Source organism: Protomyctophum bolini, assembly GCF_963924005.1.
Source record: "Protomyctophum bolini genome assembly, chromosome: 1".
In the NCBI taxonomy this organism is placed as follows: Eukaryota; Metazoa; Chordata; class Actinopteri; order Myctophiformes; family Myctophidae; genus Protomyctophum; species Protomyctophum bolini.
The window spans coordinates 37,561,319-37,584,964 of record NC_137862.1 but is presented as its reverse complement, the minus strand read 5'-3'; the positions used below and the strand labels follow the sequence as shown (position 1 = coordinate 37,584,964).

At 39.4% G+C, this 23,646-nt stretch overlaps 1 protein-coding gene across 2 annotated transcripts in view; it reads left to right on the top strand.

Annotated features, from left to right (window-relative positions):
* Window positions 1–23,646, top strand: part of LOC308317660 (ephrin type-A receptor 6-like) — a 96,413-nt gene that overhangs the window by 46,569 nt on the left and 26,198 nt on the right. For both annotated transcript variants that reach the window (XM_080766845.1, XM_080766846.1), the window contains exons 9-18: window positions 3,225–3,349; window positions 3,832–3,994; window positions 5,428–5,536; window positions 6,704–6,774; window positions 7,063–7,188; window positions 9,810–9,995; window positions 10,360–10,421; window positions 10,904–11,113; window positions 11,437–11,586; window positions 11,911–12,104. In XM_080766845.1, the coding sequence (XP_080622971.1) occupies window positions 3,225–3,349; window positions 3,832–3,994; window positions 5,428–5,536; window positions 6,704–6,774; window positions 7,063–7,188; window positions 9,810–9,995; window positions 10,360–10,421; window positions 10,904–11,113; window positions 11,437–11,586; window positions 11,911–12,104 (1,396 nt within the window). The remainder of the gene's footprint in view (window positions 1–3,224; window positions 3,350–3,831; window positions 3,995–5,427; window positions 5,537–6,703; window positions 6,775–7,062; window positions 7,189–9,809; window positions 9,996–10,359; window positions 10,422–10,903; window positions 11,114–11,436; window positions 11,587–11,910; window positions 12,105–23,646) is intronic.

Below are 23,646 nucleotides of genomic sequence, written 5' to 3'. Positions count from 1 at the left end.
TCATTATTGTTCTCTTAAGAGCCGCACAGACATTACAGTATCAAACCAGGTTTGATTTATCTTACTAAACACACACACACACACACACACACACACACACACACACACACACACACACACACACACACACACACACACACACACACACACACACACACACACACACATGCTCGCTCTCTCTCTCTCACAAAAAGAGTCAATTAGTGTGTTTTACTACACGTTTGGGTCTGAGGAGACATGGTCCAGGCAATTATCATCAGATGCCGGTGAAGGCCACAGTAATGAGTGTTCTTCAGTATGTTGATGTCCTCACTGGCTGACTGCATCATAGAGCTGGCTACACCATACCACCTACGACTCACACACACACACACGCGCGCACGCGCACACACACACACACACACACACACACACACACACACACACACTCACACACACATTTAGTATTATTATTTCGTACTTGTAATTTGGTAAAATGAAGAGTTGGTGCTGATTGCAACTTGAGTGACACCCACTGTGGCAAATTGCCCTGCTGATTGTCTGTCGCCACTAGCCCTTCACTGTGTTGGGAGAGTACTCCCAGCTTCATCAGCGGAGACTCCCTTCCTTCGTCTCACCCAAACTGTTTTCATTATTTGCTTTTAGAATACTTTTGTTTCGATCTGTGAGATTAGATTTCTTCAGTTTGTATTTTCTAGAGCTTTGTTGTTACTTTTTACTTTTTGTTTTGTAATATTATGTTCCATTTTAAATTCCTTTGTCCTTTCAGTTATATTGCAACCTTTTACCCTAGACAACAAATATCTCACACGCGCACCTGGCAGCAAGGACACACATAGGCAGCTACGTACAGTACATACACATAACACAGCACCCCACACACTGAATATATCTTTTAAACACATCCCCCAAACAGGCACTTTATATGCTAAGATTGTACACATACTAGGGGTGGTACTTTAACTGATTCATTACGATTAATTAATTGCCAAATATAAAGCAATTAAAAAAACACATTTTAATAGTTTTTGCACCACTGGACGAGTTTCAGGCGTACCAATCATGCACCAACCAACCAATGCAATGTGGTCCATCAGTGGTCCATCAGACCACTTTGGATGATGGGAAATTTACATATATAATTGTGAATTCACTCGTATACCAAAATCTGTTTTAAATTGAAAAAACGTTCTTGCTTCTCAGGTTAAATATTAATATCTATGCGATTAGACATGAGATTCATTTTGATTACCAAAGTCTCTAAATCCCAGCCCTAACACATACATCTGCATATTAATATATTAGATTATATAAATATTATTATAACTAATAAGTACTTCTTGGTATTCTCTAATTATGCTGTCTTTCTGTCTATTTTGTTATTGTTGCCACAGTGTTGAGAAATTGTAACCAAATAATTTTACTGATGTGTACTTGAATATGAAATATGAAATGTATTACCGGTACAATACAATCTTGAATCTTCACCTGTCCCAACAGAGAGAACAATCAATATATCTTATAGGTGATTAGGTGTGGAAAGGGCTAAAGAGCCCCAGGGCTTTGGTGGGGAAAAACGTGGATAGGCCAAAATGCAAAGTGGCCTTTTTTCAAATCGGACAAGAATTGAGGTTGCAGTGGCCTCATGGGAGTTTAAATGCAAAGTTTTATACTGATCGGTCCAGCAATGTCCGAGATTAGCTGCATGCAGTTGTGCACACACGCACAGCCACACACAGGCACGCACGTGCGCGCACACACACACACACGCATGCACACACACACACACACACACACACACACACACACACACACACACACACACACACACACACACACACACACACACACACACACACACACACACACACACACACACACACACACACACACACAAACGGATAGAGGTGAAAACATCTCCTGGCCTGTCAGCCTGGCAAAGGCCATGACTGAGTGTACTTATATTGTGTGTTAAGTACATTTGAACACAGATATGTGCACTGTAACTATATTGTTTAGTGATATAATGAACATAGTATAGAACTGGTGTACTAACTTTGGTACGTGAGTTGTTCCCTAAATGGATTTTGGTGACCTGTGTGACACATAGCTTTTGTTTTTCTGTTTACTGCCATCCCTCTGAAGTCAATGCATTATCAGTGGCGTCTCTTGTATCAAGCTTGAGTTCACTTCAGTGGATAGAACTATAATGACTGTCGCTCTGAGGGGCCTTGGTCAGATCATTCTGGGACGTTGGGCATTGTAAGGATTAGGATGCTCTTTTTATTGGCTTTTACTCATTGAGAAAAGAAAGAAAATGAATTAATCTTTAATGGTTTATTTATTTAGTTTGGTATCTCAACTCTTGCACAAAATAATTCTTTCGTGCAGCAGTATGGATCTATTTAGTTGGGTAATATCTGATACTTCTGTGACCGCAGAGAGCAAAGGTCCGTTTCTCAATAGATTTATCATCTATGAAGGTTAAAAAACAAATTGACTAAGACACATGGTGTTGGTGCACTCTGGTGGTGCAGATCTCTACTTGGTGCAAGATATATAGCCTAATATATCAGAAATCATTACACATGAGGGTCAAGAAATGAGCCAATTAAGCTCTTACAAGCTTTATCTCTTTATATATTATTATTTTATTATTATTTGTATTTATTACTCTGTTTTATTTTTTATTTTTTATTATTATAATATATATATATTTTACCCCCCTTTTAAGTTGTTTATTAATTATTTCTGTGAACATAACCATGTGATCCCTTTCTTTGTATCTTAGTTATGTACTCAACCTATTGGTTTTATACCTGTATATATGTTGTTTGTATGTCTGGCCTCGTGGGGAAAGATGGTGAATGGGTGGGGAGGATTGGGAAAGGAGTTGTGGGAGAAAATATAAAAACAAAGAGTTGTATTTTCTTTCTGTGAAACTTGCATACTGTATGATGTCATGCTCATACTCTTTGAATACAATGTATTAAAAAATGGTTGGACGTAGCGTGTAGAAGGAACACGTTATTCCAACCAGTTCCTTCCCCCTCCATCAGGCGCCCCAGCTGGCCAGGGGGAGGCAGTTTAGAGACCAGGATTTTCTTTGTGAGGGTACCTACCCTCATGTTTGTTCATACTCATGTTTCTTAACTATCCTGCACAAATCAAATTACTGAATGTATTAAATACCTTCTTTTATTGTTTTATTATTGGACTTTCAGGTCCTTCGCTGGTGGGTGTAGTGCGAAAGGACTGGGTCTCTTACAACAGCATTGCCCTCTCTTGGACTGATGTGGAACAGCCGCACTCAGACATTGTGGAGTATGAGATTAAATACTATGAGAAGGTAGTGAATCACTATAAATTCAGTAGTTGGGGTTTGTAACTCTGTTTGAGGACAATGTTGGTGAAAAATGTATGGATAGTTGTTCTATCCAGTCCTTCATGACTGACACACCATAAGAACAACTAAAACCTAGGACTGCTCACACTCACATAATGTCAGAATACATTGTTAACATACAAGTAGATAATCAGTGGTTATGTTACTAACTTCAGGGAAGGAGAGGACTGAAGTCTTAATTCTCTTCAGAAAAGCCTGGCTTTTAATAATTAATTCTTATCTCAGCTCCTATGAGTTCACCAAACAAGTCCTGCCTTTCCATTTGCTTCAGTGGTTTGGATATGATGTGATTTATTCAGACGTCATTGAATAATGCAAATATCAAGTATACATGTATTTTTGATTGTCCCGGTGTATTATAATCTGCAATTTGCTTTTGTAACCTACTGTTTAGTGACTATGACCTTGTTTCTATACCTTGCCAGGAACAAGAGCGACTGAGCTACTCATCCATGCGAAGCACAATGCCCAGTGTGGTGGTGACAGGACTCAGGCCTTCCTCTCTGTATGTGTTCCATGTGCGTGCTCGCACTGCTGCGGGCTACAGCGCATACAGCCCAAAGTTTGAGTTTGCCACTGGAGATGACGGTATGTCATGGGCTACGTGGCCCGTGGGTCAAGGGTTATTATAGTTAACTAAAGCAAATTAATGAATTAATTCACAAAAAATTACAAAAAAAAGAAAGGAAAAGGAAATGGAAATAAAAATGACGCTTTACAAAAAAGAAAAAACTACCGTAACTGAAACTGAAACTGTTTACAAAATGGACTAAAACTAACTAAAGAAAATGACCGTAGACTCCATCTCCCAGGGGTCTAGAGCACTGTAACGGGGATTGACTCCATCTCCCAGGGGTCTAGAGCACTGTAACGGGGATAGACTCCATCTCCCAGGGGTCTAGCGCACTGTAACGGGGATAGACTCCATCTCCCAGGGGTCTAGAGCACTGTAACGGGGATAGACTCCATCTCCCAGGGGTCTAGCGCACTGTAACGGGGATAGACTCCATCTCCCAGGGGTCTAGAGCACTGTAACGGGGATAGACTCCATCTCCCAGGGGTCTAGCGCACTGTAACGGGGATAGACTCCATCTCCCAGGGGTCTAGCGCACTGTAACGGGGATAGACTCCATCTCCCAGGGGTCTAGCGCACTGTAACGGGGATAGACTCCATCTCCCAGGGGTCTAGCGCACTGTAACGGGGATAGACTCCATCTCCCAGGGGTCTAGAGCACTGTAACGGGGATAGACTCCATCTCCCAGGGGTCTAGCGCACTGTAACGGGGATATACTCCATCTCCCAGCGGTCTAGCGCACTGTAACGGGGATAGACTCCATCTCCCAGGGGTCTAGCGCACTGTAACGGGGATAGACTCCATCTCCCAGGGGTCAAGCGCACTGTAACGGGGATAGACTCCATCTCCCAGGGTTCTAGCGCACTGTAACAGGGATAGCTCCCGACGCTTGTAGATCAGGCATTGTGATGCCGTCAAGGCCTGACAACCTAAATTTGGGTCCACTAAAACAACTGTAGATTTAGTTGACTAAAATATATTAAGGTATCATATCTATTCAACTAAAAGGCCGAAACTAAAACATTGCAGATGACTAAAATATTGAATGACTAAATTTAATTTTATTCAAAAGACTATATGACTATATGACCACTAGTACATGATGCCTTTGATGCTATACAGTATGTACTAGATACAGTATATTTGATTATTGCCTAGTTTTCTTTCTTTTCTCCTTCTCTTCCTGCCCCCTTTCTTTTTCTTTTCGACAACAAAAACGATGGAGCTTGCACAAAAATTTCACACACTTCTTTACACCTGCAAATCTGTGATGGTGACAATAAAGATGATTCTGATCCTGACGTAATTTAGTGCATTAGTGCATTTATTTGTATTTTACAGACAAATATGCAAGGCATAAGCAAAAAATGGAAAAATGAGGCTAATTTATTTTAGCGGTACGTGTTACTGTGGTACTGTTAAGTGTTTTTTCTTGTCTTTGTTCAGATTCTGAGATAGCTTCTGATCAGGGGCATGCTCTGGTGGTCGTAACGGCATCTGTGGGAGGTTTCTCCCTGTTGATCATCCTAACCCTCTTCCTACTCATCACTGGACGGTACAGTCACACAAACACACACACACACACACACACACACACACACACACACACACACACACACACACACACACACACACACACACACACACTCATTTTTTTTAAAGAGATGTCAAACTTTGGTACATACAACCCTGGATTTGTATACTACATTGGCAGATTCAGCTTTGTTTGCATTCATTTATGTGCTAGAGGTGTGATTTTGAGACATATTTCACCATTTATTGAGAGTGTGAAAATAGGATACTTAAGGATGATTGTACCGGCATTTTAGGCTATGACCCCCCCAACAAATATATATATATTTGAACTGGGGGTCCTGCCAAAATAATAATAGTTGGACTGGGGGCCCCCACCCTGACAACTACTTGCAATCGTAGGCATTACTCGGTTCCCCAGATACATATTGTGAAAATAGCAGATCTACAAGCACACAACATGCCGTTATAAGCTTGTATCGGCTATTTTCCACAATGTTTGCCTCGTTGTTATGTAATATTTTGCCAATTTGGTATTAAAAATGTCTAAAATGTAATTAAATTGTAACTTTAGAAATGTGCAGATATACCCTGTATTCAGATACACTGTATGTTGGTTTGTTTAATGTTGAGTGAGAAAACAATGTAAAATAATTTGGGGATCGCCCTGGTTGCCAGTTTATGAACCACTGGACTAAGATACAGTAGAAGAGGCTGGGTCATTAGGGTGCAAAGTAGCATTTTTTAAATATTCCTTTTGGCGTTTTTTGCCTTTATTGATAGGGTACAGTAATCAGACAGGAAAGGGGGAGAGAGATGGGGAGTGACACGTGGCAAAGGCCGTCGGGCTCGGGAGTCGAACCCACAGCACGCCGTCCGGCTGGCTTGGCAGCCTAGGTGCCCAGACGGTTGAGCTAACCGTCCGGGGTATAATTTGACACAATAGTAGTCTGTTAGTAGTGGCACTTGATGTTGTATTCAGTAAGTAAGCACAATGGTGTAATATTTTATAGAAAGGAGAGGGTTATTGTAGGGGTAACAGAAAGTTTTTTTCTACCATTCTCTTTGTTCTAATCCAGAATAAAACAGAGATGGGTAGTGGTAGTGGATAGAAGGAACCCAGTGATGAGAGGGCTCTGACAGTATGCCATTACAGAAGTGACATTTTGTTCTTGGCCTCATGTCTCAGGTGTCAACGGTACATCAAAGCCCAGATGAAGTCGGATGAGAAGAGGAGGGCACGCTTCCAGCGTGGACACGGTAAAGCATTTAGTTTCTTTATTATTCTGAATATACAGAAAAAATATATATGACAATAAGAACAATACATTATAACACTACCACCAATATTAAAAAAACAAAAAGTTAAACTAGAGGCAAGCTGTCATGATAAAAGTAATTGTTGGTGAGTGCATTATTATGTGGTTTTAAGTCAGTGTTATAATGTTAATGTTTAATGTTAACTGGTTATTGAGTTCAATTGTATTCCTTTAAACCGATATAGGCCTATAGCTGTATACCATTATTGTTTTGTTTTTGTTTTTTCAGTTCCGTTCTCAGGGATAAAGACCTATGTGGATCCAGACACTTACGAAGACCCCTCTCAAGCTATCCAGGAGTACACGAGGGAAATTGACCCCTCACGCATAAGCATTGACCGGGTGATTGGAGCAGGTGAAATCACAACACAGTTGCAAACATACTGTAGGGCTGAGCTTATGGACCGGCTATAGCCATTTAGATTAGATGTCTTTATTATCCACAAGGGGAAATTGGTTAAGAGTTGGGTCTCTCGCGATCTTTCCTGCTTTCTTCACTGAGATGCTGAAGGGCAGAGCACTGCGTCCCACAGAGTTTAGACCCCACGTGGGTTACCCTCCACATCTTAGCCTTGTTGGTCCTCCGTACCAAGCCAGGAAAGAAAAGGTAAGGAGGCTCTCTATATGGCAGATGTAAAAGCTGCGAAGGATGGGGTCACCCAGTGTCAGCTGCGGAATAGGGTTGAGGTCATCTCTCCTCCGAGGGCTTATGAGGAGCTCCTTGGTCTTCTTCACATTCAGCTGAAGGTAGTGCTCCTCACACCACTGGTGGAGCTTCTTTGCTTCCTCCTCAAAGTGAACAGGGCTGTTTAAGGTGTCGACCAGAGCAGTATCGTCTGCAAACTTCACGGCCATTCTCGCACTGTCTGAGCCCCTCAGGTTATTGGTATAGAGTGAGAACAGGACTGGGGAAATCACTGTCCCCTGGGTAGACTACATCTACCGATGCCGGTAGATGTAGTCAAAACCAAAGAGGAGGAGGTGTTGACCTTAACAAACTGCTCCCTTTTGAGGAGGAAGTCCATTATCCAGAGGATCATGTGGGGATCCACCTGGAGATCTTTCAGCTTAGTGCAGAGGATGTGGAGCTGCATACAGTTGAAAGCAGAGGAAAAGTCCACAAACAGGATCCTGGCATATGCCTGTGCTGTCTCTAATTGACTGTAGGTGCCGGTGTTTAATACAGTTATGACTGCACCCTCCACTGGGTCTTATTTCTGAACGTTTCCATAGTGTGGGGATGGTGTTCTACTGGAGAGAGCGGTTAAATAGTTAAGCCTAACCCTAACCCTAAATGCCCTAAACCTAAATCACCACTGTGTTTTGTCATGTCCAGAGTCTCAACACAACCATCTATTATGATATTTTACAGCCCTGTGTGCCTACGTACATTGACAAGCTTTATGTTGATGCTGATCTTCCTTTTCCAGCAACGTGTGTTGAGACTCTGGACATGACAAAACACAGTGATGATTTAGGCCATGTTATCTGCTATGGTGTTGATCCACTGATAGTGAAAACTTAACACTGGTTAACTTTCAACACAGCCATCTTTTTAGAGTACATTGTGCTTCAGTATGTTGACAAGCTTCATGGAGATGCTAATTTTCCTTTCCAGCTCGATTTGGCACCTGCCCACAGAGCCAAAACTACTAGTAACTGGTGTACTGACCATGGTATTACTGTGCTTAACTGGCCAGACAACTCGCCTGACCTGAAACCCACAGAGAATCGATGTTGTATTGTCAAGAGGAAGGTGTGAGACATAAGACGGAACAATAGAAATTAATTTACGGCTGTTATCAAATCAAACATGGGCTTCCATAACACCTCAATAGTGCAATCAACAAAAAAAGGTTTTAAATACTTCACTCTATGCACAATTAATTGAGAATATGAAAGTTTCACTTTTTGAATTATATTATGGAACTTTTACAAAATATTCTAATTACTTGAGATGGACCTGTATGTATAGCAGATTTGTTATATACACTCTTTAAGGATTTAAGAGTAAGGACTATAAGAAATATCTCGGTCTATATATCTTCAGTAATACTCCAGAGTGGCTCCTGTGACAGTTCAGATAGATTTCCATATTTCATAGAACAAGAAATCTTGTAAAGTTTCAATTAAACATTTTACAGGTCTGACAACTGTGACCCAGACACAAGAACTCTTAAAGTAGTCTAAATTTAAATGTCATAGAGGAGCAGTGGAATATTAAACTGTCCTACTTTAGAAAACCAGTGGCGTCCCCTGTGAATAGTGTTCATTGATTCACTAAATTGAACAGACTGTATTTATCCTATGAATTATACTGAAGGCTGTTTCCATTTGTCTCGTTTGAAGAACATGAGCGCCACTTATGGGAAGCTGCGTGTACTTGCGTACTCTACAGCTACAGAGAACATTGTAGGAGAAAACTTTCGCACACCTAGAAATTAGGGTATGCACAGGTGCGTAGGCCAGTGGACATCAATGAAAGCAATAAGGTACACCCGCACACTGTGTATTTGCTCGGTACATGAGTATTGTCTTTAATGAAGCAACGTTTCGGTCCCTCTGGACCTTCCTCAGGCACTAATATACATTTGAATTCCAATGTATCTTCTATAAAATATTTTAAGGAAGAAATCACTGTGGCTGTGCTAAGAAATTATCCTGATTTCCTGAGCTGTATTCAGCACAATCATCAGGACAAAGTGTCAACATGTCATCATTAGCATGCGAAATATTACATTTTAGACATTGTGCATGTAATTAATAAACACAGTTTTCTTATGTATGATTTTAAAAGCGAGAGGCATGTAGGCTACCTGACATGTTGGAGAGATTTGGCTGTGTGTGTGTGTGTGTGTGTGTGTGTGTGTGTGTGTGTGTGTGTGTGTGTGTGTGTGTGTGTGTGTGTGTGTGTGTTTTTACTGTACTGTGTGCATGTGTCATTATGCCTGTTTCTATACGTCTGCATCATGGCAGGTGAATTTGGAGAAGTGTGCAGTGGCCGTCTACACACAGCAGGAAAGACGGATGTTGCCGTGGCCATAAAGACTCTAAAAGGCGGCTATGTGGAGCAGCAGAAGCGGGACTTCCTGCGCGAGGCGTCCATCATTGGACAGTTCAACAACCCGAACATTGTCCGTCTAGAGGGAGTCGTCACTAAAAGTAAATCTCTCATCACCTTGTTCATTCTCTAAAATGTCTTTCTCTAATTTCACTGTTTCTCAATGTCTGGTCTCGGGCCAAATAGACCCGTACAGGTCTGTAACTCTGAGAGTGCACAAATGGAACTTCTTTTTGTTTTATTTTTGAGATACCAATCTACACTGTACAATTCTCAGTGTTACTTTAACTCTGAGAGGGTACAAATGGAACCAATTGGACCCTTATACAGGTCCATTTGGTCCCATTTTGTACACAGAGTCAGAGTCAGACCCATACTGACTGGGGACTCCCTGGTGGTCCCAGGACCTGACGTTGAGAACCATTCCACTTCTCTGCTCCAATAATGTTCATGGTGTTTTTCCAGGCAGACCAGTAATGATAGTGGTGGAGTTCATGGACAACAGAGCGCTGGACGCTTTCCTACGGGTAAGAGGAATATGAAACAGGAGGATATGGAAAGGAAAATATATTTACTTAAGTACTGTATAATACTTTTCTACTCTACATTGTGGTATTGCTATTTTTACTTAAGTAAAATATATGGAGATACAAGGTTTCATACTGCCTCCCCCTGGCCAGTCGGGTGCTAATGGAGGGGAAAGGAACTGGTTGGAATAACGTGTTCCTTCCACGAGCTACGTCCAACCAGGGAAACTCCCCCTTGCCAGGTGAAAAGAAGCGACTTGGATTCCTCATGCATGGAAGGAAGCATGAGGTCAGTCCGTTGCTCTCCCCAGGTTGCCAGAGCGAGTGTAGCGCCCAGGATTACATTAGATTAGATAATTGACACTGGGTGAAAAAAATTGGTTGCAAAATCGTATCAAAGAGATACAAGGTTTCTGCCCGACAGCAACGTTATGCTGAGAGGCTCTGCTCTTCTTGCCTCCTCTGTCCAACAACGAACCCAGAGCCATGATGGCCAGTTCACAGTGCTCCAGCTGGCGGGCATGCTGCGCGGCATCGCCACGGGAATGAGCTACCTGTCAGACATAGCTTACATTCACCGAGACCTCGCCGCTCGAAACATCCTGGTGAATGAGAACCTGGTCTGTAAGGTCTCAGACTTTGGCATGTCTCGAGGATTGGACGATGACCCCGACGCTGCATATACCACTATGGTGAGTGTGAGGGGCTCTACACACAAGTGACATTTTGCAGATTTTGAACCTAAATCCCATTGTTCTGAATCTGATGTGAGAAGATCTTATATACTAGACTCTAGTATATAAGATCTTCTCACATCAGATAGCGTAGCGGCAATTATTCCTCCCACAAAATGCCTATATATGTGTGTATACCTGCAACATTAAATGCACCATTTTACATAATTGATGACACAAAATGTGTCTTCCACAGGGTGTTGTAGTTTCATTCGTCAATGATAGATAGATCATATGGGTTAACTCTGGGGACTCTTAATAATATTGTGCTTTATAAATAGGGAGGGAAGATACCGATTCGCTGGACCGCCCCGGAGGCTATTTCTTATGGGAAGTTTTCTTCCGCCAGTGACGTATGGAGCTACGGCATCGTCATGTGGGAAGTGATGTCATATGGCGAGAGGCCCTACTGGGAGATGTCCAATCAAGACGTGAGTTGCCGCTGATGTTCAATGACTCAAGTAGAATCAGCATAGGTTTTGATAGGACAAAACGAATGTATAAATCATGAATATACGGTACAACTAATAGCAGTTGATAGACTGCTCAGGTCACATTCAGTAGAGTATTATCAGTGGTTCTTGAGAGGCCAGAAGTTAACCCAGTGTAAGATGAGATTTTGGGGGTCCTTGACATGAAAATGTTGCCTGCCTTTTCTGCAGACAAAATCATCATCTACAAGCGGCCATTTTTGGCTTGAATATGGATGCTGGGGTTCAAGTGGTTAAATGTATGCAAATATGTGTGTTACTCAGGTAATCCTGTCCATTGAAGAGGGCTACCGTCTGCCAGCACCGATGTGCTGCCCTGTGGCATTGCACCAGTTGATGCTGCACTGTTGGCAGAAGGAGCGCAGTCAGCGGCCACACTTCAGTGACATACTCACTTTTCTGGAAAAGCTGATATGCAACCCCAGCGGTCTGCTCACTCTGGTCAACGATGTGCAGAGGTTAGATGAAGCACAAACACGAGAAATTAATTGATCAACATTTGAGTTTATAATAAAGGCATGAAATCCTCAGCATTCACTCTGACCAAGAGTGTACAAATGTAACGAAATGGACCCTTACGAGTCACGACCCTTCAATTAGTACACTCCCAGAGTTATCAATGGATACAGAGATCAGAGGTACGTAGTTTTAGAAATATAGTGCTTTCGAATTTATAATGGAGCTCAATGACAGATGTTGGCACGTCAAAATATCACTTTCACCTAGAAACTCCATTTTCATATAGCCCATATATAGCCCATGGTCCAAAATGATGAGAAAAAACTTTAACTTTTTTTTGTTTTACTTATTAAGAAAAAACTTTAACTTTTTTTTTTTTTACTTTACAATTTCCGCAATTTTCAATTTCCGCAATTTCCGCAATTTTCAATTTCCGCAATTTCCGCAATTTCCAGAATTTTCAATTTCCGCAATTTCCGCATCGCTTTATGCAGTTATTTATGCTTATTCTTTTTACAATTTTTTTTTTACTTTTCCTTCAGCTTTAATACATTTTCTTTTTTTTTTTACATCCTTTATAATGAGAGTCGATGGAAGAAAGGTCCCATTTTTCACAGTTAACTTTTTTGAGCTCTTATTACTCCGTCATACTTTCACTTTGAAACTTCATTCAAACTTTATAATGTTCATCTATCTTTGAACTTTCATTGGTGAAAAAGTTGTTTTGAAAAAGTTTATACTTTTTAATATATTTAACTTTATTTATAGTTTTTTCCTCCCATTGACAATGTATGGGATTTATCTCTAAATCAACCTCACTTTTGCAGCCTCATTACTCTGGCATACTTTGTCGTAGAAACGTGATTTAAACTTTAGAACGCTCACACGACTCTGGACTTTTTCGTGGTTCAAACCGTATTCGAATACGTTAAACGTTTTTTCCGAAATCGCAGTTCAATCGCATGCCGTTTCGCATAATTAGTGCCATCTTAGAGTGCAGGCCTTCTTTGACTAGAGTGTGGAGACTGAAATTCTTTCCTTGAAAATTTACCAAACAAATTGTCGTCCCGGCCAAAGTATTCATTTTACACGCATGTTCTTTTGTCATTTTGTAGCCACACATGTCCTCTTTCACACAATGTGACCACCAAAGCACAGAGACATACAGAATGTGAACTATGGCCTTTTAAGTGACACAAAAACAGTCAAGTTGCCCATTGACCTCCATTGTATAATTCTTACGAGGATATTATCGCGCAGACAATTCTTAACTCGCTCTTATAACCACATTTTCGATTGTACCAACACCACAATCGCACATGGTGTACGTCAATATCTCAGGCCACTCACAGCGAAAGAAATATTTGCATTCGACTTTTACTTTTTGCGATAGAGCAATTTGTTCGGGCATAGTTTTCCCCCATTCAGAACCATTGTAATCTCCCAGTCATAGTACTGGCATAGAAGTGGAAGTCGTTTTACTTCCACAGCTGAGACATATAAGGGCTTAATTACAGGGCTGACATTAAAGTTACAAGATCTCAATGAGTTGCTCTGCGATACCTTGTGAGCTTGTAGGTCTGCTATTTGTGCAATTAGGCTAGACACATGCAAGTGCACGCACGCACACACACCCTGTCTTCGCACGCACGCACGCACACACACACCCTGTCTTCCTATTGGCTGGCCTTTACACAGCTCTCGCAAGCGCACGCACGCACGCACGCACGCACGCACGCACACACACACACACACACACACACACACACACCCTGTCTTCGCACGCACGCACGCACACACACACCCTGTCTTCCTATTGGCTGGCCTTTACACAGCTCTTGCAAGAGCACGCACGCACGCACGCACACACACACACACACACACACACACACACCCTGTCTTCGCACGCACGCACACACACACACACCCTGTCTTCCTATTGGCTGGCCTTTACACAGCTCTCGCAAGAGCACGCACACACGCACACACACACCCTGTCTTCCTATTGGCTGGCCTTTACACAGCTCTCGCAAGCGCACGTACGCACGCACGCACGCACGCACGAAAAAAAATGAAAACTTTTTTTGTTTTTTTTGTTTTTTTTGTTTTTTTTTAAAGAAAATTGAAAAAAATTGAAAAAAATTGAAAAACATTTAAAAGAATACTTATTAAGAAAAAACTTCAACTTTTTTTTTTTTACTTATCATACTAAAATTCAGCGAATGTCTGAATGTCTGAATGTCTGAATGTCCCTGACAGCGCTTTATCTCAACATTGGCTGGCCCAATCACTCCCACTTTTCACACAGGCATGGACCATAATTATATGGAGGTCTTAATGGAGCCCTTTTTCCAATTTGACACATTAATGATTTATAATGAATTTATTAGTGGATTAAAAAATGCAAAAATGGGTATTGTACTGTCAATATCACATGAATATGAATGCAAAGTAGCGGTCCATGTGTGGACAGGGTACCTGTCGCCGTTGTGCATGGTGAGATGTGTGCAAACCGTGTAGTTTATCAGGAGAAGAATACCAAAGGATGCAAGATTTATTAGTGAATTAAAAACGCACCGGGCGCAGTACCCCCCCACGGCCGCAAGAGGGGGGCAAATATCTCACAACGGGTAAGGGCTAGTGGGCTATAACCCACCGTTTTTTTTCATTTTTCATTTTTTTCAAATCCTCAAAAATGATGAAAAACGGCGTGCCATAGTATGCCGTACGATATGGGCTATAGCCCACGGTCCAAAATGATGAGAAACGAGGCTAACTTTTTTTTTCAAAATTTCAAAAAACATGGGCTATAACCCACCGTTTTTTTCATTTTTCATTTTTTTCAAATCCTCAAAAATGATGAAAAACGGCGTGCCATAGTATGCCGTACGATATGGGCTATAGCCCACGGTTCAAAATGATGAGAAACGAGGCTAACTTTTTTTTTCAAAATTTCAAAAAACATGGGCTATAACCCACCGTTTTTTTCATTTTTCATTTTTTTCAAATCCTCAAAAATGATGAAAAACGGCGTGCCATAGTATGCCGTACGATATGGGCTATAGCCCACAGTCCAAAATGATGAGAAACGAGGCTAACTTTTTTTTTCAAAATTTCAAAAAACATGGGCTATAACCCACCGCTTTTTTCATTTTTCATTTTTTTCAAATCCTCAAAAATGATGAAAAACGGCGTGCCATAGTATGCCGTACGATATGGGCTATAGCCCACGGTCCAAAATGATGAGAAACGAGGCTAACTTTTTTTTTCAAAATTTCAAAAAACATGGGCTATAACCCACCGTTTTTTTCATTTTTCATTTTTTTCAAATCCTCAAAAATGATGAAAAACGGCGTGCCATAGTATGCCGTACGATATGGGCTATAGCCCACGGTCCAAAATGATGAGAAACGAGGCTAACTTTTTTTTTCAAAATTTAAAAAAACATGGGCTATAACCCACCGTTTTTTTTCATTTTTCATTTTTTTCAAATCCTCAAAAATGATGAAAAACGGCGTGCCATAGTATGCCGTACGATATGGGCTATAGCCCACGGTCCAAAATGATGAGAAACGAGGCTAACTTTTTTTTTCAAAATTTCAAAAAACATGGGCTATAACCCACCGTTTTTTTCATTTTTCATTTTTTTCAAATCCTCAAAAATGATGAAAAACGGCGTGCCATAGTATGCCGTACGATATGGGCTATAGCCCATAGGTCCAAAATGATGAGAAACGAGGCTAACTTTTTTTTTCAAAATTTCAAAAAACATGGGCTATAACCCACCGTTTTTTTCATTTTTCATTTTTTTCAAATCCTCAAAAATGATGAAAAACGGCGTGCCATAGTATGCCGTACGATATGGGCTATAGCCCACGGTCCAAAATGATGAGAAACGAGGCTAACTTTTTTTTTCAAAATTTCAAAAAACATGGGCTATAACCCACCGTTTTTTTCATTTTTCATTTTTTTCAAATCCTCAAAAATGATGAAAAACGGCGTGCCATAGTATGCCGTACGATATGGGCTATAGCCCACGGTCCAAAATGATGAGAAACGAGGCTAACTTTTTTTTTCAAAATTTCAAAAAACATGGGCTATAACCCACCGTTTTTTTCATTTTTCATTTTTTTCAAATCCTCAAAAATGATGAAAAACGGCGTGCCATAGTATGCCGTACGATATGGGCTATAGCCCACGGTCCAAAATGATGAGAAACAAGGCTAACTTTTTTTTTCAAAATTTCAAAAAACATGGGCTATAACCCACCGTTTTCTTCATTTTTCATTTTTTTCAAATCCTCAAAAATGATGAAAAACGGCGTGCCATAGTATGCCGTACGATATGGGCTATAGCCCACGGTCCAAAATGATGAGAAACGAGGCTAACTTTTTTTTTCAAAATTTCAAAAAACATGTGCTATAACCCACCGTTTTTTTCATTTTTCATTTTTTTCAAATCCTCAAAAATGATGAAAAACGGCGTGCCATAGTATGCCGTACGATATGGGCTATAGCCCACGGTCCAAAATGATGAGAAACAAGGCTAACTTTTTTTTTCAAAATTTCAAAAAACATGGGCTATAACCCACCGTTTTTTTCATTTTTCATTTTTTTCAAATCCTCAAAAATGATGAAAAACGGCGTGCCATAGTATGCCGTACGATATGGGCTATAGCCCACGGTCCAAAATGATGAGAAACGAGGCTAACTTTTTTTTTCAAAATTTCAAAAAGCATGGGCTATAACCCACCGTTTTTTTCATTTTTCATTTTTTTCAAATCCTCAAAAATGATGAAAAACGGCGTGCCATAGTATGCCGTACGATATGGGCTATAGCCCACGGTCCAAAATGATGAGAAACAAGGCTAACTTTTTTTTTCAAAATTTCAAAAAACATGGGCTATAACCCACCGTTTTTTTCATTTTTCATTTTTTTCAAATCCTCAAAAATGATGAAAAACGGCGTGCCATAGTATGCCGTACGATATGGGCTATAGCCCACGGTCCAAAATGATGAGAAACGAGGCTAACTTTTTTTTTCAAAATTTCAAAAAACATGGGCTATAACCCACCGTTTTTTTCATTTTTCATTTTTTTCAAATCCTCAAAAATGATGAAAAACGGCGTGCCATAGTATGCCGTACGATATGGGCTATAGCCCACGGTCCAAAATGATGAGAAACAAGGCTAACTTTTTTTTTCAAAATTTCAAAAAACATGGGCTATAACCCACCGTTTTTTTCATTTTTCATTTTTTTCAAATCCTCAAAAATGATGAAAAACGGCGTGCCATAGTATGCCGTACGATATGGGCTATAGCCCACGGTCCAAAATGATGAGAAACGAGGCTAACTTTTTTTTTCAAAATTTCAAAAAACATGGGCTATAACCCACCGTTTTTTTCATTTTTCATTTTTTTCAAATCCTCAAAAATGATGAAAAACGGCGTGCCATAGTATGCCGTACGATATGGGCTATAGCCCACGGTCCAAAATGATGAGAAACAAGGCTAACTTTTTTTTTCAAAATTTCAAAAAACATGGGCTATAACCCACCGTTTTTTTCATTTTTCATTTTTTTCAAATCCTCAAAAATGATGAAAAACGGCGTGCCATAGTATGCCGTACGATATGGGCTATAGCCCACGGTCCAAAATGATGAGAAACGAGGCTAACTTTTTTTTTCAAAATTTCAAAAAACATGGGCTATAACCCACCGTTTTTTTCATTTTTCATTTTTTTCAAATCCTCAAAAATGATGAAAAACGGCGTGCCATAGTATGCCGTACGATATGTGCTATAGCCCACGGTCCAAAATGATGAGAAACGAGGCTAACTTTTTTTTTTCAAAATTTCAAAAAGCATGGGCTATAACCCACCGTTTTTTTCATTTTTCATTTTTTTCAAATCCTCAAAAATGATGAAAAACGGCGTGCCATAGTATGCCGTACGATATGTGCTATAGCCCACGGTCCAAAATGATGAGAAACGAGGCTAACTTTTTTTTTCAAAATTTCAAAAAACATGGGCTATAACCCACCGTTTTTTTCATTTTTCATTTTTTTCAAATCCTCAAAAATGATGAAAAACGGCGTGCCATAGTATGCCGTACGATATGGGCTATAGCCCACGGTCCAAAATGATGAGAAACGAGGCTAACTTTTTTTTTCAAAATTTCAAAAAGCATGGGCTATAACCCACCGTTTTTTTCATTTTTCATTTTTTTCAAATCCTCAAAAATGATGAAAAACGGCGTGCCATAGTATGCCGTACGATATGGGCTATAGCCCACGGTCCAAAATGATGAGAAACGAGGCTAACTTTTTTTTTCAAAATTTCAAAAAGCATGGGCTATAACCCACCGTTTTTTTCATTTTTCATTTTTTTCAAATCCTCAAAAATGATGAAAAACGGCGTGCCATAGTATGCCGTACGATATGTGCTATAGCCCACGGTCCAAAATGATGAGAAACGAGGCTAACTTTTTTTTTCAAAATTTCAAAAAACATGGGCTATAACCCACCGTTTTTTTCATTTTTCATTTTTTTCAAATCCTCAAAAATGATGAAAAACGGCGTGCCATAGTATGCCGTACGATATGGGCTATAGCCCATAGGTCCAAAATGATGAGAAACGAGGCTAACTTTTTTTTTCAAAATTTCAAAAAACATGGGCTATAACCCACCGTTTTTTTCATTTTTCATTTTTTTCAAATCCTCAAAAATGATGAAAAACGGCGTGCCATAGTATGCCGTACGATATGGGCTATAGCCCACGGTCCAAAATGATGAGAAACGAGGCTAACTTTTTTTTTCAAAATTTCAAAAAACATGGGCTATAACCCACCGTTTTTTTCATTTTTCATTTTTTTCAAATCCTCAAAAATGATGAAAAACGGCGTGCCATAGTATGCCGTACGATATGGGCTATAGCCCACGGTCCAAAATGATGAGAAACGAGGCTAACTTTTTTTTTCAAAATTTCAAAAAACATGGGCTATAACCCACCGTTTTTTTCATTTTTCATTTTTTTCAAATCCTCAAAAATGATGAAAAACGGCGTGCCATAGTATGCCGTACGATATGGGCTATAGCCCACGGTCCAAAATGATGAGAAACAAGGCTAACTTTTTTTTTCAAAATTTCAAAAAACATGGGCTATAACCCACCGTTTTCTTCATTTTTCATTTTTTTCAAATCCTCAAAAATGATGAAAAACGGCGTGCCATAGTATGCCGTACGATATGGGCTATAGCCCACGGTCCAAAATGATGAGAAACGAGGCTAACTTTTTTTTTCAAAATTTCAAAAAACATGGGCTATAACCCACCGTTTTTTTCATTTTTCATTTTTTTCAAATCCTCAAAAATGATGAAAAACGGCGTGCCATAGTATGCCGTACGATATGGGCTATAGCCCACGGTCCAAAATGATGAGAAACGAGGCTAACTTTTTTTTTCAAAATTTCAAAAAACATGGGCTATAACCCACCGTTTTTTTCATTTTTCATTTTTTTCAAATCCTCAAAAATGATGAAAAACGGCGTGCCATAGTATGCCGTACGATATGGGCTATAGCCCACGGTCCAAAATGATGAGAAACGAGGCTAACTTTTTTTTTCAAAATTTCAAAAAACATGGGCTATAACCCACCGTTTTTTTCATTTTTCATTTTTTTCAAATCCTCAAAAATGATGAAAAACGGCGTGCCATAGTATGCCGTACGATATGGGCTATAGCCCACGGTCCAAAATGATGAGAAACGAGGCTAACTTTTTTTTTCAAAATTTCAAAAAACATGGGCTATAACCCACCGTTTTTTTCATTTTTCATTTTTTTCAAATCCTCAAAAATGATGAAAAACGGCGTGCCATAGTATGCCGTACGATATGTGCTATAGCCCACGGTCCAAAATGATGAGAAACGAGGCTAACTTTTTTTTTTCAAAATTTCAAAAAGCATGGGCTATAACCCACCGTTTTTTTCATTTTTCATTTTTTTCAAATCCTCAAAAATGATGAAAAACGGCGTGCCATAGTATGCCGTACGATATGTGCTATAGCCCACGGTCCAAAATGATGAGAAACGAGGCTAACTTTTTTTTTCAAAATTTCAAAAAGCATGGGCTATAACCCACCGTTTTTTTCATTTTTCATTTTTTTCAAATCCTCAAAAATGATGAAAAACGGCGTGCCATAGTATGCCGTACGATATGGGCTATAGCCCACGGTCCAAAATGATGAGAAACGAGGCTAACTTTTTTTTTCAAAATTTCAAAAAACATGGGCTATAACCCACCGTTTTTTTCATTTTTCATTTTTTTCAAATCCTCAAAAATGATGAAAAACGGCGTGCCATAGTATGCCGTACGATATGTGCTATAGCCCACGGTCCAAAATGATGAGAAACGAGGCTAACTTTTTTTTTTCAAAATTTCAAAAAGCATGGGCTATAACCCACCGTTTTTTTCATTTTTCATTTTTTTCAAATCCTCAAAAATGATGAAAAACGGCGTGCCATAGTATGCCGTACGATATGTGCTATAGCCCACGGTCCAAAATGATGAGAAACGAGGCTAACTTTTTTTTTCAAAATTTCAAAAAACATGGGCTATAACCCACCGTTTTTTTCATTTTTCATTTTTTTCAAATCCTCAAAAATGATGAAAAACGGCGTGCCATAGTATGCCGTACGATATGGGCTATAGCCCACGGTCCAAAATGATGAGAAACGAGGCTAACTTTTTTTTTCAAAATTTCAAAAAACATGGGCTATAACCCACCGTTTTTTTCATTTTTCATTTTTTTCAAATCCTCAAAAATGATGAAAAACGGCGTGCCATAGTATGCCGTACGATATGGGCTATAGCCCACGGTCCAAAATGATGAGAAACGAGGCTAACTTTTTTTTTCAAAATTTCAAAAAACATGGGCTATAACCCACCGTTTTTTTCATTTTTCATTTTTTTCAAATCCTCAAAAATGATGAAAAACGGCGTGCCATAGTATGCCGTACGATATGGGCTATAGCCCACGGTCCAAAATGATGAGAAACAAGGCTAACTTTTTTTTTCAAAATTTCAAAAAACATGGGCTATAACCCACCGTTTTCTTCATTTTTCATTTTTTTCAAATCCTCAAAAATGATGACAAACGGCGTGCCATAGTATGCCGTACGATATGGGCTATAGCCCACGGTCCAAAATGATGAGAAACGAGGCTAACTTTTTTTTTCAAAATTTCAAAAAACATGGGCTATAACCCACCGTTTTTTTCATTTTTCATTTTTTTCAAATCCTCAAAAATGATGAAAAACGGCGTGCCATAGTATGCCGTACGATATGGGCTATAGCCCACGGTCCAAAATGATGAGAAACGAGGCTAACTTTTTTTTTCAAAATTTCAAAAAACATGGGCTATAACCCACCGTTTTTTTCATTTTTCATTTTTTTCAAATCCTCAAAAATGATGAAAAACGGCGTGCCATAGTATGCCGTACGATATGGGCTATAGCCCACGGTCCAAAATGATGAGAAACAAGGCTAACTTTTTTTTTCAAAATTTCAAAAAACATGGGCTATAACCCACCGTTTTTTTCATTTTTCATTTTTTTCAAATCCTCAAAAATGATGAAAAACGGCGTGCCATAGTATGCCGTACGATATGGGCTATAGCCCACGGTCCAAAATGATGAGAAACGAGGCTAATTTTTTTTTTCAAAATTTCAAAAAACATGGGCTATAACCCACCGTTTTTTTCATTTTTCATTTTTTTCAAATCCTCAAAAATGATGGAAAACGGCGTGCCATAGTATGCCGTACGATATGGGCTATAGCCCACGGTCCAAAATGATGAGAAACAAGGCTAACTTTTTTTTTCAAAATTTCAAAAAACATGGGCTATAACCCACCGTTTTTTTCATTTTTCATTTTTTTCAAATCCTCAAAAATGATGAAAAACGGCGTGCCATAGTATGCCGTACGATATGGGCTATAGCCCACGGTCCAAAATGATGAGAAACGAGGCTAACTTTTTTTTTCAAAATTTCAAAAAACATGGGCTATAACCCACCGTTTTTTTCATTTTTCATTTTTTTCAAATCCTCAAAAATGATGAAAAACGGCGTGCCATAGTATGCCGTACGATATGGGCTATAGCCCACGGTCCAAAATGATGAGAAACAAGGCTAACTTTTTTTTTCAAAATTTCAAAAAACATGGGCTATAACCCACCGTTTTTTTCATTTTTCATTTTTTTCAAATCCTCAAAAATGATGAAAAACGGCGTGCCATAGTATGCCGTACGATATGGGCTATAGCCCACGGTCCAAAATGATGAGAAACGAGGCTAACTTTTTTTTTCAAAATTTCAAAAAACATGGGCTATAACCCACCGTTTTTTTCATTTTTTTCGAATCCTCAAAAATGATGAAAAACGGCGTGCCATAGTATGCCGTACGATATGTGCTATAGCCCACGGTCCAAAATGATGAGAAACGAGGCTAACTTTTTTTTTCAAAATTTCAAAAAACATGGGCTATAACCCACCGTTTTTTTCATTTTTCATTTTTTTCAAATCCTCAAAAATGATGAAAAACGGCATGCCATAGTATGCCGTACGATATGGGCTATAGCCCATAGGTCCAAAATGATGAGAAACGAGGCTAACTTTTTTTTTCAAAAATTCAAAAAACATGGGCTATAACCCACCGTTTTTTTCATTTTTCATTTTTTTCAAATCCTCAAAAATGATGAAAAACGGCGTGCCATAGTATGCCGTACGATATGTGCTATAGCCCACGGTCCAAAATGATGAGAAACGAGGCTAACTTTTTTTTTCAAAATTTCAAAAAACATGGGCTATAACCCACCGTTTTTTTCATTTTTTTCAAATCCTCAAAAATGATGAAAAACGGCGTGCCATAGTATGCCGTACGATATGTGCTATAGCCCACGGTCCAAAATGATGAGAAACGAGGCTAACTTTTTTTTTTCAAAATTTCAAAAAGCATGGGCTATAACCCACCGTTTTTTTCATTTTTCATTTTTTTCAAATCCTCAAAAATGATGAAAAACGGCGTGCCATAGTATGCCGTACGATATGTGCTATAGCCCACGGTCCAAAATGATGAGAAACGAGGCTAACTTTTTTTTTCAAAATTTCAAAAAACATGGGCTATAACCCACCGTTTTTTTCATTTTTCATTTTTTTCAAATCCTCAAAAATGATGAAAAACGGCGTGCCATAGTATGCCGTACGATATGGGCTATAGCCCACGGTCCAAAATGATGAGAAACGAGGCTAACTTTTTTTTTCAAAATTTCAAAAAGCATGGGCTATAACCCACCGTTTTTTTCATTTTTCATTTTTTTCAAATCCTCAAAAATGATGAAAAACGGCGTGCCATAGTATGCCGTACGATATGTGCTATAGCCCACGGTCCAAAATGATGAGAAACGAGGCTAACTTTTTTTTTCAAAATTTCAAAAAACATGGGCTATAACCCACCGTTTTTTTCATTTTTCATTTTTTTCAAATCCTCA